Source organism: Parus major, chromosome 4, assembly GCF_001522545.3.
Source record: "Parus major isolate Abel chromosome 4, Parus_major1.1, whole genome shotgun sequence".
Lineage (NCBI taxonomy): Eukaryota > Metazoa > Chordata > Aves > Passeriformes > Paridae > Parus > Parus major.
This window is the reverse complement of record NC_031771.1, coordinates 27,542,852-27,560,323: the sequence shown is the minus strand read 5'-3', so window position 1 is coordinate 27,560,323 and position 17,472 is coordinate 27,542,852. Positions and strand designations below refer to the sequence as shown.

The 17,472-nt window shown below is 36.5% G+C and overlaps 1 protein-coding gene across 1 annotated transcript in view; it reads right to left on the bottom strand.

Annotated features, from left to right (window-relative positions):
- GUCY1B1 (guanylate cyclase 1 soluble subunit beta 1) overlaps window positions 1-17,472 on the bottom strand; it is a 42,250-nt gene that overhangs the window by 18,988 nt on the left and 5,790 nt on the right. The window contains exons 3-5 of the mRNA XM_015625548.1: window positions 7,166-7,266; window positions 6,030-6,148; window positions 1,405-1,602 (exon numbers count right to left, since the gene is read on the bottom strand). Coding sequence (XP_015481034.1) covers window positions 1,405-1,602; window positions 6,030-6,148; window positions 7,166-7,266 — 418 coding nt within the window. The remainder of the gene's footprint in view (window positions 1-1,404; window positions 1,603-6,029; window positions 6,149-7,165; window positions 7,267-17,472) is intronic.

Below are 17,472 nucleotides of genomic sequence, written 5' to 3'. Positions count from 1 at the left end.
TTGACACCAGCTGGAAGGCACAGCCAAAGAAGCTGCTTTAGGACAAACCTGAGCACTGAGAGAACAGGGACTGCTTAAGCTGCCTGTGCTACCAAAAGAAATGCTTGTCAAGCATCAGCTTCAGCACTTTTGCAGCCAACTTTCCAACACGGTCCTTCTTGTCTGTCTCAACACTTCAAATAAACAGGGATCTAAAAAGAGGAGTGTTTTGATTCTGTTGTATCCTTCTGTATCTGATTACTAACACCTGCTGCAAAAGTTTGAACTGTGGTTTTCTATAAAATAGAATCTAAACAAGGACACAAGTATATCACCACACTATACTCAGCTAGACATCTACTATAAACCTCGGCTAGCTTAGAACAGGAAACCTGAAAGGCGAATACTGAGATACAGCAGTACAAATAGCTTTGTCATTGGATTGCTTGCAAATCTCTTAGGGATTTTGAGGAAGGTAATGGTATTGTGATAAAATAATGAAAGGATTTTCTCAGCAAGCATACAATGAAACTGTGATAGAAATGTACAATGGAAAGGAATATTTAAAAAACCCAAAGAATGATTGGTGCTTAGATTATTTTCTACCCAATGAAAACATATTTGTATCAGTTGCATTATTTCTAATAGAAAAAAGCTTTCATTTTTTGTTTCTCCCTCCACATATATCTACACCTTGGACCAAACTCTGATTTTCTACTATTACTTATGCAAGGCCTGATCAATTAAATCTTTCTGTTGCTCTGTATGGGCAAAGCAGAAGCCTCTTTCCCATTTCACAAGTGACTGAGCAAACATGTTATTGCATAAACTCTGTCAATGAGGAACATTTCTTCACTTCTGGGGCTCTTGGTGCATATCCAGTCACACTTCCATGCAATGACAGCAAGAAACACACAAACATGATTTTTTTCTGGGAAGAACCTGGCATGCTGGCTGGGAGGAAAACACCGCTTGCCACCCAGGCCTCATCAATGCACATTAACCTCACAGTCTGCACACAGACGAAGAATCTAGGACAAAGAGGAAATGTCCGTGTCCTCAGAGAACACAGCAGACAGTAAGAAATATATGCCAAATATAAAATAAAGGGGGAAAAAAAGCACCCCAAAGAAGCCAGTATCTAATTTCTTTACATGTCCTCTTTACAATCCTTTTCTGAATAAGGGGATATTGTTCTGGGGTGCTGTTCCCAGTTGGGTCAGGCCAATTAGAGCTGGCCTTCTCAGCACATGGCTGATGAGTCCTTCAAGCAGCACAAATGATGACGGCTCTTCCTGAGAGTCACTCCTTCACAGAAGATAGAAACACTGCAAATTACTGTTTGCCATCACTTCACTTTTGATTTCTTGGGGTTTTTTTACTACTGACATAAATTTTCCCTGAGTATATCACTTCAGACATTACCTTCATATCTATTTCTGTACCATGGATCTGTTGAGCTACTGTTTTGATGATTCCAATGACAATATCCTGCAGACCTTCTCTTTCTGAATAGTAATGCAGAATGAGTCCCTTCCCCTTCTCCGCGTCAGTGCATCTAAAGGAAGGGGCTCGCATACCCGGGTAAATAGTAGCAAGGTGGTCATGCAAAGCATCCAGGTTCTGAAAGAAGAAATGAAAAAAACTATTATAAGGCATTCACTTACTATTCATGAAGAAAGTAAGTACATACTTTGTCCAGTATGAACATCCCCTTTCTCCTACTGCTCATACTTCTACACATTTACCTTATTCTCTGTAGAACTGTCATCACAGCAGGCTTATCAGGTAGCCCAAAATTTTCTACCTTCTGTGGCAACATTTGAACAATGAATGGTAAAAAAATTAGGACTATTATAAATTACTCCAGATAGTAAGAAGTCATGCTTGATTATGCTGTATTTTGAAACATTCAGATGATTAAAGACCTTCTGTGTGTTTCTCAGTCTGGTACCTCATCCAGTTTCAATCCTTCCAATTCTAGTCTCTATAATCTTCTGTTCAAATATTAATTCAGGAGCCAAATACAAATAAGCATGTCTGAATAAACATAAATATTTCTCCTTATTATCAATGAAAAAGCCTAGTTCTGACACTATAGTAATTAAATTTACAGGGCTTGACAAAGTTCAAATTTTAAAGTAAAGATTTAAATGTTTAAAAGACCAAACTCAAATATATCTTTCCTTTGACAATAATTGAAAAACTCCACAGAATAAACAGAAATATCACAGCTGCTGTAATGATGTATCAGAAAAAGTTGATCAGGAAAGGGAAGAGATCTTTTGGTTTATTTTTCCTGCTACTGTCCCAGATATCTAATATATTTAAATTTTAGCCAGACAAATTGTGATCTGGAGAGGAAAGCTAAATTAGACTGATATGCATACTTAATAAGGATATTAAAGAGAACAGTGAGATCAAAATCACACTTAAAACACAACACTGGATTCAACTTTGATTGCAAAGCAATTATCAAGGCTCCAAGTTGCTATTTACTGTACATTTAACATAGAAAGAGAAACCTAGTTTGCAGGATAGAGTTGCAACCCACAATTCTTTATTTATGTTGCATAATTCATAGAACTCCTTACATCTTTAGTCCAGAACATTATTGCATATTTTAAATGTTGATCTCTCACTGCCCTGCAAGTGACTGGTAACACCAGGCTTCAAGTATTGTTTTCTGCCAGCAGGAAGTAACAGGAAGTGAAGTGAAAATATTTTCAATGTGCTATCTGGGAAATTCTCCACCTTCCATGAGCATCTGTCGATCATCAAATTTGTGGAAGCATACTGAACTTGATTTCATGTGAGCTATGAAGTGCTTTAACAGCTGCCTCTTCTCCTGGAGACCTCCAGACAAAATGACTCTCAGCAATGAATTCCGTGGGATGCACTTAGCCTGGAATTTCCTCCTTCAGTTTTTTAGCTTGTTTCAAATTCATGTTTTTGTTGCTATATCAACATTCCAAATTAGAACATGAAGAGGCAACAATCTGGGTGTCAATTCATTCCAGCTGTTAGTGGGCATTGACAAAACAAACACAATGCTTGAAGGCAAATTCTGTAAGAATTTTGCAGGGTTCAAGACAACGAAATTGGAAGAGACTGCTTTTAAAGTGTGGATGAGATAAGAGCAAGAGAGATGACTGACTCTGAAAGATTGCCCCTCCATGTCCTTAACTGGATGCAGAACTGCAGTTTTAGTACATATGCCTTAGGAACAGCCAGGATATATTGACCTTTTGGAAAAAAAATCTTAGGGAGATATATGGGAAAAGATGATAATCTTTCAGTTACACAGTCATCAGTGAAGAATTTCAAACAGGGAATAGCCAATGTCAAGGACGGAATCTTTGTAATATGATTGTCTAAGTATTAACATTTAAGTCTGGCACAAGTGTGACTAACAAACTGGAAGTAGCCCCATTCTGCAAAACCACTTTGCCACCCTTCTACTCCTTTACTGCTGACTTTGGCAAAGCAGTGTAACAGGTGAAGTCCATGAGTTATGTCCTTCAGTTTTCACTCTCTCATCTTCCAGACTGGGGGACTTACAGTTCACTGTATTCAAAACCTTGCTCCAACACATAGTCAACTAGACATGTTTTTCCAGGTCGTGGAGCTGAAGTCACTCCTAGATCTAGACATGTTATTGTTACTCCTACTCCTATTTTTTTGCTGTGTTTGATCCATTCTAAATTGATATTGCAGCTTCTGAAAGAACAAATGTCTTTTTTATTATATGTTCACCTGCTGTGAGCCAGAGGTGAGGTCAGGTACAGATTATAATAGGCTAAGGAATTTCCCTGAATCCTTGGCTCCTGGACTGCTCAGATGTATGCCAGAGCTTGTGCTGGGACCAAAGAACTAAATCTAGAGCTATGAGAAACAGTGATGAGCTCCATATGGAAACAAGGCAATCTCCAAGCAAGAACAAGCAAGAAATGGGGCTGATTCTGGTCTGTCTAAAAGTGAGAGTTGTGGTTGGCACCTGAAATACAAAGATATGGGCACCTGAAATACAAAGATATGCTGTTCAGTGCTGTGTGGTACACAGCAACTGGAACCTTATCTAAAAGATGAGTTAATCCCCTGAATTTTAATGCACTGCAATCACGAAAACCTAAATAGCCATATAAACAATTCCTTAAATGAGAGAACTAACAACTTTGATTTTCATTCAATAGAAAGCTACTAAACTGAACAAAAAAGCACGCTTTCAGTTTCTTAGGAGGTACTTCTTTTCACACTGCTTCTCTTTGGCAGTGTCTTTCAACATGATTTGCAAATTTTCCATGCTTGTGTTTTTCACATAAAGTATTAATATTGATTTAGTTACTATTTTTATTTTTCTCCTTCATGAAGCTTGAAGTACATGTTTCAACCAAAAATAAATTAAATTTTCTTGAGATGTCAAAGGAAACAGAACATAAATATGAGGTTTGTTTACAGATATTTTAAAACGCTGCACCTCTCAATTATTTTGTATATATCCTGGACTCTACACATTTCAAGAAGCACCTTTTGGAACTCTAGTATGTACTTTAAGAATCTGAAAAAAGTATGGGACATTAAACCTAACCTGCACCTATTTTTGTAATGGGTATATAAAGTAGTTTCCTGACCTAAAAGGACTGCTGGAAGATGCAAAAGTAATAAATGAGGGGTAATGTTGATTTTTCCATTGTAATAAAAAGCCAAAAAGCACATTTCTGGCACAGCTGCTAATACATTAGTTGTGTTAACATTTAGAGAAGTATATAACAGCCTATGTCATCTGTTAACACTGAAATTCAAACAAAGGATCTTAAAATGCTATCATTAGAAGAATATAAATGTAAGTTGTTTCCACTTGTATAGATACCATAACATACCCAGTCCTTTCACCAGCACATGTGGTAAGGAATAAAAAGAGAAGTGTATTATATGGAAACAGGCATGAGGGAAAAGAGATAGTATCTGTATTTGTGGCTCATACATGAATAACCAAAGTGATGATGCAATGGGCCAACTACACCTTTTTTTCCCCTCCCCTCCCCTATTCTTGCTCAACCTTAGCCACAACTTCAGTACATGAGTTATCTTCGGAAATTACTTTTATCTGAAGGCTTGCTTTGAGAGCAGCCTGTGAATGAGGCTATGAAATATAAAGCATGCTCCATCCCACAGACAGACAGTGGTTAACAGATCACTCATGCACATGTTGGAACACACATATACCCTGTCTGCCCAGCAATTACAGTTTGTGGGATTTTTACAAGAAGTCTGGGTTGACTGGATCTAGGATGCTCTAGAATGATGCAGGTATTGGGGTGGTGAGACACACCATTAAATATTCAAGTAATCCAGCAAACTATGGTCCTTTTTCCCCTAATGCTGGAGAGATTTTAAGGGTACAGATGACAAGAGGCTACTACATTTTCAGAGAAAATAAATTGTTTTGACAGTCAGCTTTTGGTCAATCTTCAGTTCAGTGCTTTTAACCTCATTACAATACACAGTTCTCTCCAGGAGTCATATAGATCACAAATCCTAAATACAAAATGCTTACTGAAGTGAATAAACTACAGGTGACAGAATAGGGAAGGCCATTTTTCTACACTTAGGAGTAACACTTTAGAGAAGACCCTACATTTCTTCCATGCTATTAAAGAATCATTTTTATTTTGTTTATGTTGCAGTATCATGCTGTTCTGCAGTATCCCACCCTCAGTTCATGGATGAAGGATAACATTCTAAGAGAAAATCTGTTATGAGCCCTAGCTCTGTACATAATATACAATTAGAAATACCCATATTATATCTATAATTAGTCAGAGATAATAGAAGAAATATCATAAAACCTGAAGATGACATTTTCTGTTACTATAAATAAGGTAAGTCTTTCCACTTAAACACACCACCACCCCATCACACCCCACCCCCCCTTAATTTGCTGCATATGATCCTGTTCCAAATTTCTCTTTGGAATTTCAAATCAAATTTCTGTTGACTAGGCCATAATTCTGTCTGGTAGCTGAAACAATTTAGTGCAAAATTCTTACCTGCAAAAACTCTCTGACATTTGAGCCCAAAACACGTAGAATTGTATCATAACCAGATTCTTGACAAAACACAAAAAACATCTTCCCAAACATTTGAAGAATTTCCCCAGCATTTAGATCTAGTTAAAACAGGAAAATACAATTCAGTTAAAACACTGTATTTCATGCACTTGCTTATTTCTTTACTCTTGTATTCATAAACACTACCCAGATGCAGTAGGTCAAGAACAAAGCAAGATTCAGGGTTCATATGGCAAATACTGAGTATCCTATAAATCCTGAGTATTCTATACTGATAAATACAGGAATTTTATTAGGATTTACTAATCACCATTACTACTTCACCACATTGTATATTTCACACACATACAGCATTTAGATTTTGATACAGAAAAATGAATCACTTCTTGAAAATAAAGGAACTCGGTTGCTAGTAGTGCTTGCCTCAGCAGAGTTAATTCCAATTTACAATAGCATGAAACCACATCAGCTGCTCCAATTCAACATTACTACAGTCATCAGTCTTATAGATTCTTGGCTAATTACTGATGCAGAACAATTTCATACCGCACTTGGTTCTGCAGAGAAAATAATGCTGATGGGCATAATTCTACCTTTTAAATTCCAGACCAGAGCTGCAATGATTGAAAATGAATGCAACCCAAATCAATGGCTGATATGCAATTAAATGAAATGTGTCCATGCCACAAGCATTTCTGTGACTCAGCACTGTTCTTCAGCACAGATCAAGGATTCATTCATACATTCACTGCTCTTGCAGAAGTGGTTGAAACTTGGGTGTATTGGAAGGCAGTTTCAGCAGGATGCTGTTAGTTTGTGACTGCTTGTTACACTGCCCCTGTTGTGTGGATCAGGTATATATCTCCAGTTTAAGATGGAATACTTTGAAATTAATAAAAATAATTTCAAGCAACAAAAGGAGTAAAATTTTCTTAGAGAAATAAAGGAAATATAATTATTTCCCCTAATATTTAAAAATAATTTGTCTGACCAATACTCTGTTTTCACTTCCCCTGTGCTAAACCTTGTTCCCTTTCTGCTACAAAGATTTGGGGGGAAGGAGAGTATTACCTTTTTTGTAATGAATGGGCAAAGAAGATATCTGTATTACTTACTGAGGACCTTGCTTGCAGCTGCAACAAGATCATAGGTTTTGGAATCATCGTAAATTATTCTGACCAGAAACTGTCCCTCTTCGTCCAGCTGCGCCTCCTTCCTAAAAAGAAAAGAGAATAAAATCTTTTCACTTGAGTGAAATGCACCATATGGACAAAAGTCTTTTAAATAAAAGAAGTTTGTAGAGTTATTTAAGACAGAAAATTAGAAATAATTTGTTCCATATCTCAGTGTAAAATACAAATATTTCGGACCACAAGTGTTCTGGAACTAATAATTAGCTACAAGAAAATAAACATAATTTTTCAGTATAGAGCCTCAAAAAGAAGTTGCTCTACTAATAAAGACACAATTTTCATTTTAAAATAAGAGACTATCCAATAATGCAGCCCATGATGGGCTCTTTAAACACTTTTTAAGCTTTTTCATTCCATCACATTTTAATTTCACTTTATTTACAAAAGGCGTGGGATGTTTCTAACAACCATTTGCATATACGTCCAAAGAGGAATTTGAAATACAGATGCAGGTACCAAATCAAATATTTTTTTGCAGAATTCTGCACATACCCAGTAGATAGGAAGAAAAAGGATGCTAGGATTTTGCAAGGCCATGTTCTCACACTGCACATCAATTCTCATGAGTAAAGTGTCACTACTTAGCTAAAGCACAATAAAAATATACATTTCTTTATTAAAGGGAACAACTCTCTACCCCAGGTTTTAGACAAGACTCATATATATGTCCTGTGCATACTTAATACTGCTACTAAGTAAAAAACCAAAACAAAATTACTGCCTTGTTTTTTGGGTCATTTACTATTCTCTACAACTCGAACACCAAGTCAGCAGCTTGTCTAAAAGGCAGCACCAACCTGTAGGCTGTATTTTTTTACTGGGGAAGACAAGTTTATCCTCCAGACAAGGAATGAACTGTCACGACTATCAAGCTTTGCATTTGGCACGAGTTATTAGGGAGGACCCACAAGTGCTCTCCTCCCTTGTTTTACCCTGTCTGCACAGCACAGGAGCCAGGCTGGTGGATCTGCAGGAGTGGCCAAGTCTCAGCTCCTGGGAGGGGGACAGGGAGCACCTCCATGGGCAGGCAGACCCCAGGACGCTGAAGAGCCAGCTGCCCATGTTGCTGGTCTTGCTGTGCACAGAGCACACCAATGAACATGGCCCTGTCTCTGCCCAGCTTCAAGTAAAGCAGTATTCTGTATTTGCTCTTATTTCCCTTGCAAATTTTCCTTCAGCCCATGAGGAGATGTGCAGAGGGGCCTGCTGTGTTCTCTGATGAAGTCGTGCCCTGTTTGTTGAAGTCCTCATCCGGAAAACAAGCACAGCCTCCTTTCTCAGTATGTTTTTAAAAAAAGGTGTTCACCTCCTGTGGTGTTGCCTGCAATGACTCTCTATAGAGACAGAGTGCTTTGCAGAAATAGTGACGAAAGAGGAGACATTTGTGAGTACTCATGCACTAATTGATGTACTTAGAATATATTTTGGCTCAGCAAAACTAATATGATCGTGGCATCATTAGTATATTTGCAGGTGGAGGGTCACAGCTACCTCATTAAAAAGAAATTATACCCTTTCATCTAAATGTATCTCTGTGCTGCAGTTCATTTCAGGAAGTCAAAAGAAAGGCAAAGAGACAGGAAAGCCTTGAAGTGAATTACTGAATCACATCTTACGTCACACCAAAAAAAAAAAAAAAAAAAAAATCAGTACACGATGCTGCTCTTGAGAAAAAAACCCTTAGAATCAAAAAAACTATAAAAAAGGCAGATTATGAGATAAGTTTTTAAAAAAAATCTAAGCACGAGGGATGCAAATCAAGACACTCATCAACTTGGTAGTAGTATAATTATTTTTCTAATGTACAAATGAAAGAGGACAATGAGTAAACACTTATTTACTAGTACCATGGTAATGAAGAGCTTTTACCAGAGTATGACTGGTAAATTGAGTAAATACAAAGAAACGCTCTTTAGATGTGGCAGAGCCAATATTTCAAAATTCTGAATTTCTCTTGGTCACCAAAGGAATTATAAAGACCTACAAAAAATAAAATTCTAAATCTACTATGTAAAATCCTGCATGCCCTTTTACATCAAACACCTACTCTCCATTATCATAACATAATCAACCAGAAATTAAAACCACATTCTTTGACTGTGACTCAGGTTTTAATTTCCTGAAGTGGTGTCATTGATTTTAAAAATTAATTAAAACAAAATAATAATGCCTGCAGAACAATTCAAGCATTTACAGATGTAGTGGAATTACCCATCCATAGAAACAGAAACATTTCCTGAGGTACTCAAAGGACAGAGGTCGGAGAATTAAGTACACTTGTTGATCTTAAAACTACTCGATGGCAAATGGTACTGCTGAGAAGGATTGATTCCAAACTCATATGGCATTATTCTATTGACCTAACTGAAATGACTTTTCATTTAACCCTCCAGTTTGAAATCATCAGTCTTTCATTATCAGTTCACTTAATGCATATCTGGAACCCATTAATTTCTTTTTCCTCTTCATTTTCCTTTAATCTTGCTCCTCACATTCTTCCCACTGTCCAAAAATTACACACTGTTTTTATATTTTAAAAATGCATTATTTGTTAATAACTGAAGTATTGTAACTGTTACTTGAAGTAAACATTTTTGTACTCACTCTAGGAATGACAAACTGAAAACAAACTAAGCAATTTCCTAAAGGAATATGACAAGGCTACAGGGGAGGTGCAACTAAATACCCCTCATAATTCCACATAAAAGAAATATCATTCTCTATACAAGTACATTAAAAGTATTATAATATTCTTAATTTGGCAGGGTCTTAAGAAGGAGGAGAGATGGAGTTGTTAGTGGGAAATGTCTTTAAACTTTTAAGAGATCAGTCAGGGACAAAAAGGAGGTTCACATTTCCTAAGAAAAGAACTGAAATGAATATGGGAAAAGAAAACCATCTTGATTCTTTGATTCTCATAACATGGTATGTAACTACAACTCAGCTACAGTTTGGAGGGATGTTTGCAAAGGGTGAACAAACTTTCCCACATCTCTGATACATGCTGTGCTTTCTTTCAGTCTCTCTGATCTGAGCCAAACCACAAAGGATAATACACACATCTGGAAAAGCAATGAACATCCTCAGAAATACTGCATACTTGCACAGTCCAGTAGACACAGCTTTTCTGTGTGAGAATCTTCCCTATGAAAAATTGACCCAGTTTGATGATGTTGGTATCTCTTTCAAAACTTTTTGCATTTCTTTCCAACTACATTGACGGGAACTTTTCCTGTTTACTTCTCTTTGCCAAGCCATGTTCCTTTTTTTCTTATTTTGTCTTTGGTTTATTTTGTCAAAGTTTTTCTTCAATATCTGCAATTTCTCTGAACCACCACTTTTTAAAATCACCACTGGTTATTTCAGCCTATTCAATTTAATTATTTTAACTATTATTTTTCTAGTTTACTCAAGATCCTTTGGATCACTCAGCAGCCATCTTCTCTTAGTAGCCTTACTGATGTATTTCCCATTAAAGATACTTTTAAGCTGAGCAAAATTTTCTAGAAAATTTGTCAAAGCAAGTATTTACTCCTGCAGGGGATTACAATTCTCAGTTAAAACCATGCAGGCAAAATTTTCTTTGCTTGTTCTACAAGTATGGCAAATACCATGACAGTGGCTAATCTAAGCCTGTGTCAAAAGATAAACTGCTTTTTTAAAATGCATGCTTGAAAATTATTAAATTTCAGAACTTTCTTCTTTCTTTCTTTCTTTCTTTCTTTCCAAGTCAATTCCTTCTCCATGCCTCTAAGATCTGTTGAGCTGGAGTTTTCTGTATTATTTTTCTGCTAGATGAATTTCCCTGTCTGTTCCACCACCTGTTGACAGAAGTTGCTCTGCATACAGACAACATGTAGCCAGTGTTATTGTGGTAAGGCTTCTGAAGCCCCTCTGCTTCCCTCAGTAATCTAACAGCAGTGAGAGCTTCCAAAAGTCTTCCTCTCTGAAATACTAGTCTTAAGACTGTATGTGATGGGAAAATGCTGCCGTCAGTTTATCCAAAATGGCCACTGCAAAGTGAAAGCAATCCTATTTTTTCAGAGGCACTGGTCCTTCAGCAAGTCTACAAAATAGCAGGGCCTCTAATGAACTTGTCTGGGAGAACATCAGAGCTACCAGCACCAGAGAGGCTGACTGTGACTGACCTCCACCAGCCCAGGAACCAGGGCACTGTCATTCAGGTGAATACTTAAAATTGTTTCCTCAGGGCTGCAGTTTTCCCACCTAATTACCTGACCTTACCTGATTTCTCAAAGCTGCCTGCACTTACACTAGGGAAACGGTTTTATAACAGGGTGATAGGAAGAAATATATGATAGTGTCATGAAAACTATTATAATTAATGCTAAGAGTGAGGCTGCTTTGTCAGCTTTGCAGAGCTACTGTGGTCAGCTGTCTATCAACCATAATTCCTTATATTTGTATTTTCAGAGAAAATACAAACTGTAATTTGTATTTGAAAATACATTGTAATTTCAGAGAAAATTTATAATCCGTGGCTTTACAAAAAAAATGTGGCATTTTCCTTGAAATGTTTTGCTGCAATCTTAAGTTACAGTTTTTGACCAGATAAAATTAGGGGAGGAAATTAGCATAGTTCTAATGTTTTCTGCAGACTGTGGTGTTTGATCACAAAGACATCAACGGCAATAACATGTTGGTGCCTTTCTTAAGAACTTGACTGGAAATGAGCCAAAAGAAACAAGCTCTGGCAAATTCCCAAGCCCTGCTTAATTCTTTAGTGAAGAAGCAGTATTGCAGTAGCAAACTTTTAACTTTTATGTGGCTGTCCTTGCAAAATTACTTTCAAGTCAAATAGAACAGAATTTACAATTTATGTCTCATTTACATTTACAGAGACAAAATAAGTGTGGGTTTTGCTCCCCAGTAAATTTTTGTTCAAAATGTTACAACACCCCAGGATTTTAATGCTCTTGCCCAAACTGACTCTTGTCACACAAGATCTGGAATCTCATGGTTCAAAACTTACATCCTATGACATGCCTGTCCTAACTTCTACAGTCTGTCAGACTCTAGACTAATTTTGAATGATTACACAGTGCTGTTTCAATTGTGGGAAACAAAGATTCCAGCACAGACTTCTCTAAAATGCTTTTGTTTTCCTCCAGAATATTTCTATTATCCAGGTTAATTTGAGTCAGTTTACTTGGGCAAGAGAAGAACCTTAACCATTGCACCATGGAAAGTAACAGCTATACAGAGAATATTTTTCACATAAAGATTTGGCCTTGAAATCAGTGGAAAAATTCCTATTGAATAAATCAAAGCAGGATCAAGTCTTAAAACAGCCTTTCCTCTATCAGTCATGCTAACACCCCCCAAACTGCTGTTGATTTAGCAGCACAGAACACCATTACAGGTGATACATCTGTGTACAATGGTCCCTTTGAAAATCTTTCCCATTGCGCAGCTAGTTTAGTATTTGTAAACACACTACTAATCTTCAAAGGTAATGTTAATAATTACCAGAAATGGCTGAAATGCTATGTGTGGACAAGCATTCCAAGAAACATTACTCTTAAAATCAGAACAGATCTTGCACTTCAGATTTTTAAACCAAAGGATGCACATATTTTTATTTCTCATAGAGGTTTAATGTAGAAAAGATTTCTTTCACCATCTGCAGAAATTTCACAAACAACACAGCTGGACAAGATGTCACATCAAGCTGGCCTTATATAACCCATTCTGCACAAGGTGAGTTTTAACGTAGTTTTGCAGTCAGACGGGTGTTTAAAGTGAATTAGTGTAAATCATAATCAAGAAGATTGTTGCTGAAAAAACTTTTTTATTCCTAGGTATTCATGAATAGGTATTCATGTGTACTTGTTATCCTGCATCTATAGCCAGTCAAATAACATAACTCTTAAGAAATTCCTACAGAAAAAGAATCCTTTCCATTTGCATGTAGCAAATATTGAGAAAAAAATATGGTTAAAAACTGCATGGAACAATTACTTTGCATCCTAAAGATGCACAGGCTTCTCTGGGATACAACATTATTACTTAGAAGCTGCTGGTGTCACTTGAAGAGATCATCCAGTGTCCCAAAAGCACAACTGGATCTCTTCCTACCAAAACTCAGTCCAAAGTATGCACACGGGGTGTGTCACCTTGAACACCAAGAACAGCAGCTAGTTCCAAGACCACCTCCAGGACTTCTTCCATGATATTGTTCCATGGTATTGTTTATGTTGGGACTTTTGCCACCATTGTGCTTCAGTATTCTTGGTGTACCAAGAATGGAAAAAGTGCTCATTAAGTTGGAGGGATCAGTCAAAACAATCTTAATGACAAAATAACTCTACTGCACTTAGAAACACAGCATGGTTCTGATCTCACTGATAGGATCAAGTCAAGTTTAATTCCGTTCTAAGAGTAGCACTCTTAAACAGGATTACATGGGTCAAAACTAAAGATGGTATCTGTGAACCCAGAATCATTGTCTTTGCATCTCATTAAAATGGCAAACTCACTGCTCATATTACTTCATCAACAACTGTTTTTTTCAAAATGCTTCCCATCTTTTTTTCATGTATTTCACAAAGGCGCTTTACTAAAAGTTATTAAAAATATTAAACCACTATTCTGAAAAGGAAAAAAAGAAAACAGACTTGTACATGTTTTGGATGGTCCACAGATATTTTAAAATACCCATCTGGGAAGGACATAAATTATATTAAGTTACAAGATTAAATAAAAATGGGAATATGTCCAGGAAAATGATGTTCTGGGTAAAGTAAATAGGTGTATTTATAGACTTCACAGTTCTGAGTTATTTCCCAGTTTTACAGGCTGGATACAGGAGTGTTTAATGTAGGTTTTCAAAACAAGATAATGCCAGAAGATACAGTTAACAAAAGTACAAGTTCCTTGCTGCTACCACAAATACTAAAAATATTACTAAAAATATAAAGTTGGTATTATTTGGCTTCCTTTTACGTAAGAGGAATAAAAGGAATAGTATTTACAAAATACTCTTTCATGCTTTTCATTAACAAGAGTGAATGATGTGTTTATAACACCTGTTATCCTGGCTTGTCTAAAAGCACTTAATTCTGGGAAAAATGCAAAGTACCTGAAAGATACTGAAGAACACTCACGTGAAGTTTCATAACATGCCAGTATTTCCTTTAGCTAGCCCTTTCCCAGAGGAATTAAAGAATTTGGCGTTCACTCAGTTTAACTCCTGACCTTCAGGCAAGTCCTTCCGCTGTGAGGAACTGAAAGAGCAGGAAGTATAGTGTCCTGACCCCATGAAGCTTGTAAATATTAACCTCCCCACCCATGAGGAATCATCTATTCAGCACAACTTAAAAAAAAAAAAAAAATTACAAAATACTTACTAGAACTTTGGAATAATATGAAATAAGAACTTAAAAACATAAACAAAAATAAATGTTGCTTTCTGGATAAAAACTCATTAATGTTAAAAGTGGTATGGATTAAAAAGAAATCATCTATTGTCATTATTTCACCACTAATGGCATTCCAAAGTGTCTTCCTCATATCTACTTGTAGGCAATCTGTACTTTTTCAAAACTGCTGAACAGAACACTGCCTTCAGCACTGGGTAAACCCACATGGTCCTAAAAGAGGCAGCAAAACCTCTATTTTCTTATTTTTTAACAGCTCACTGCAATTATTTACAATTGAGAAACTGAGAAAAAATTTACACTACAAATTATTTACAATTTATTTCAATCACAGTGCACGATCCAAAATAAGAATGGATTCACAATATAAACTCTAATGAAAAATCAATTTTTTTCACCAGTGTTCATTGTGACAAGACACTTAAAATAATTAACACAGTATGTCTGCAACATACTTTTTGAGCATGAAAGAATCAGTAAGATCAAGCAAACTGTAAAGCAAGCATTCTTTACAATAATTAGTTGTGGGCTGGGAAGGGGAAATACTGAGCAAACTCCCAGCAGTTCAACAAAGAAGGAAAGAAGATTCACAGGGGACTGACTGCCACCACTGCATTACACAGGTATGTCTGTCTACATGGTAAACTCCCTAACTCACCTGTTCCCCACCCAGACTTCTACAGTTCCTAGGGAAAGAAGTACAGAAGAAAGGAACATGAAAGCCAGCATTTTGATGGGGAGAATCCTGAAGGCATTAATAGGATAAAATAAAATTGGAGTCTGAGACACACCAAAACCTACACTTAGAAATTTACAAGGAGGTTGGCACCATGGTTCTCCTGCAAATCTACCCCTTATCAAGAAATAGCAAAGATAACTGGAAGGCTTTTCACTTGCTTCCACTACACATGATTGCTAAGTGAAGTGCCCCACCTCACATTTTGTACAGATATTTAATTCTTATTTCCTGTTCAGTTTGCATTTTTATTGCCCAGGGCACACAGTGATTATGTAGACATAATATGCACATACACATAGGCATGCACATCAATATTTATTTGGCTATGTACCTACATACATGAATTGATTTTCTCCAAAAACTTTACATTTTAAGCTGATGATTTTCCAACTTCTCTCCTACCAGAAGTGATGCTGTTATCACTGCAGACAGACTGTTACAGACCATGGTACTGTTTTACGTGCTTTTTAAACAGCTGCCCTATATACAGAAACTACAATCAGCTGAAAACTTGAAAAACACTTTCCAGAACAATTACAAAGAAATAAAACATTCCTCATAAAGAGCCATAAGCATCTGCTGAATTTATTTTTGTAGTTTAGTGAAAGCAGGAAAGATGGACTCAGGTCCACTCAGCAGCATTAGAGCGGCTTGCTCCAAGCAACATTTCCCTATCTGACCCTGAACCTGTATGATACAACATCCCAGCCACACCCATGAGCCCAAAGAACCTGTTCCTTTTCCTACAGGCTTCCAGTTCTTTCACTACTGAGGCTAGATCCTACTCCACTAATGCACAACTATTTTGTGTTTTATTTTATCCCATTCCTCGATATATAACCTCAGGCTTGATTTACAGCAGTTTTCAAATCCAACTCTGAAGAGATAATTATTCCTTTCTAATAAGTCTTCCTGTAGAATTGATCTCCACTAATTCTATGCAGAAGCATTAATTAGCTCTCCAACAATCTCATGAGGCCAATTATACCATTTCCATTTAGAACAGGCAAGAACACCGCAGATCAAAAAGGTTTCGTTCATTTAAGGTGCCCAGTGTGTGATGAGTGCTGGTTTTTTAAGATACTAAGCACTTTTTATGCTCAAAACACAACTTTCATGGACTGTACAATCTACCAGCATCAGATCTACAAATTATCTAAATTCTCACAAATCTTAAGAGCTTACTTGAAACAGTGTTTTACTAGAGGTGTTGTGCATACTTTCCTCCGTTTCTGAAAAGGCAAACTACTCTATAGTAGGAGCTATTACTATATCTAAACACTTCTAAGCAATAGCAGTAGGCCAAAATTTTGATTCTCACAGGATTTGTGAAAAAATATAAGTTGTGTTTTGATATATTAGTAAAAAGAAAAAAAATCTCTAACAAAGTGACATTCTGAACTCAAGCCAAGCTAGGGCCTTCATTCTGCAGCAAAAAACATTTTTTATTATTTGCTTTGTATGGACAATTTTTGCTATGTGAGAAATTCCCAAGAAACAATACAATCCAAGTCCATCTCCTGCAAAAAAAACTATAAAATATTTTCTTAAAAGCATTTAATATTTATTTCATATTATTTACTTATATTATTTACTATTTTAGAATGTAACTACAAAAATAATTAATCAGAATATAGCACATCCTGCCAATTATCTAAATGCTAGTGAAATCAGTGGAGTACCATTTTTAGGTACATAAATGAATAAAATCATCTACCTTTCCTGACTTAAGTAGGCAACCTACAATACTATTAATAAACCTAACTGCCAGGAATGCCTTTCAAAATTTACCCAATAATATGTATTCTTAAATCACCTACATTTCACTGCAAAAGCCACACCAAGTCACTACAGTCTGACCTATGTCGACCTTCACCAAAAGGATGTAGAAGTTTCTGTCTGTTTAGTTTGGTTTTCATTTTCAGGCCCTGCAGTTTCTTTCACTTCCCCAAATCGTACAGAGTCTTCTACCACTTCAGCTGAACCCAGTTTGAAACAGAGCACAGTTTTTCACTTTCCTTTTCCACACTGCTCCAGGACAATTTCTTAATCCTCAGTGTTTCACCATTTTAACCATAACAGGAGACTTT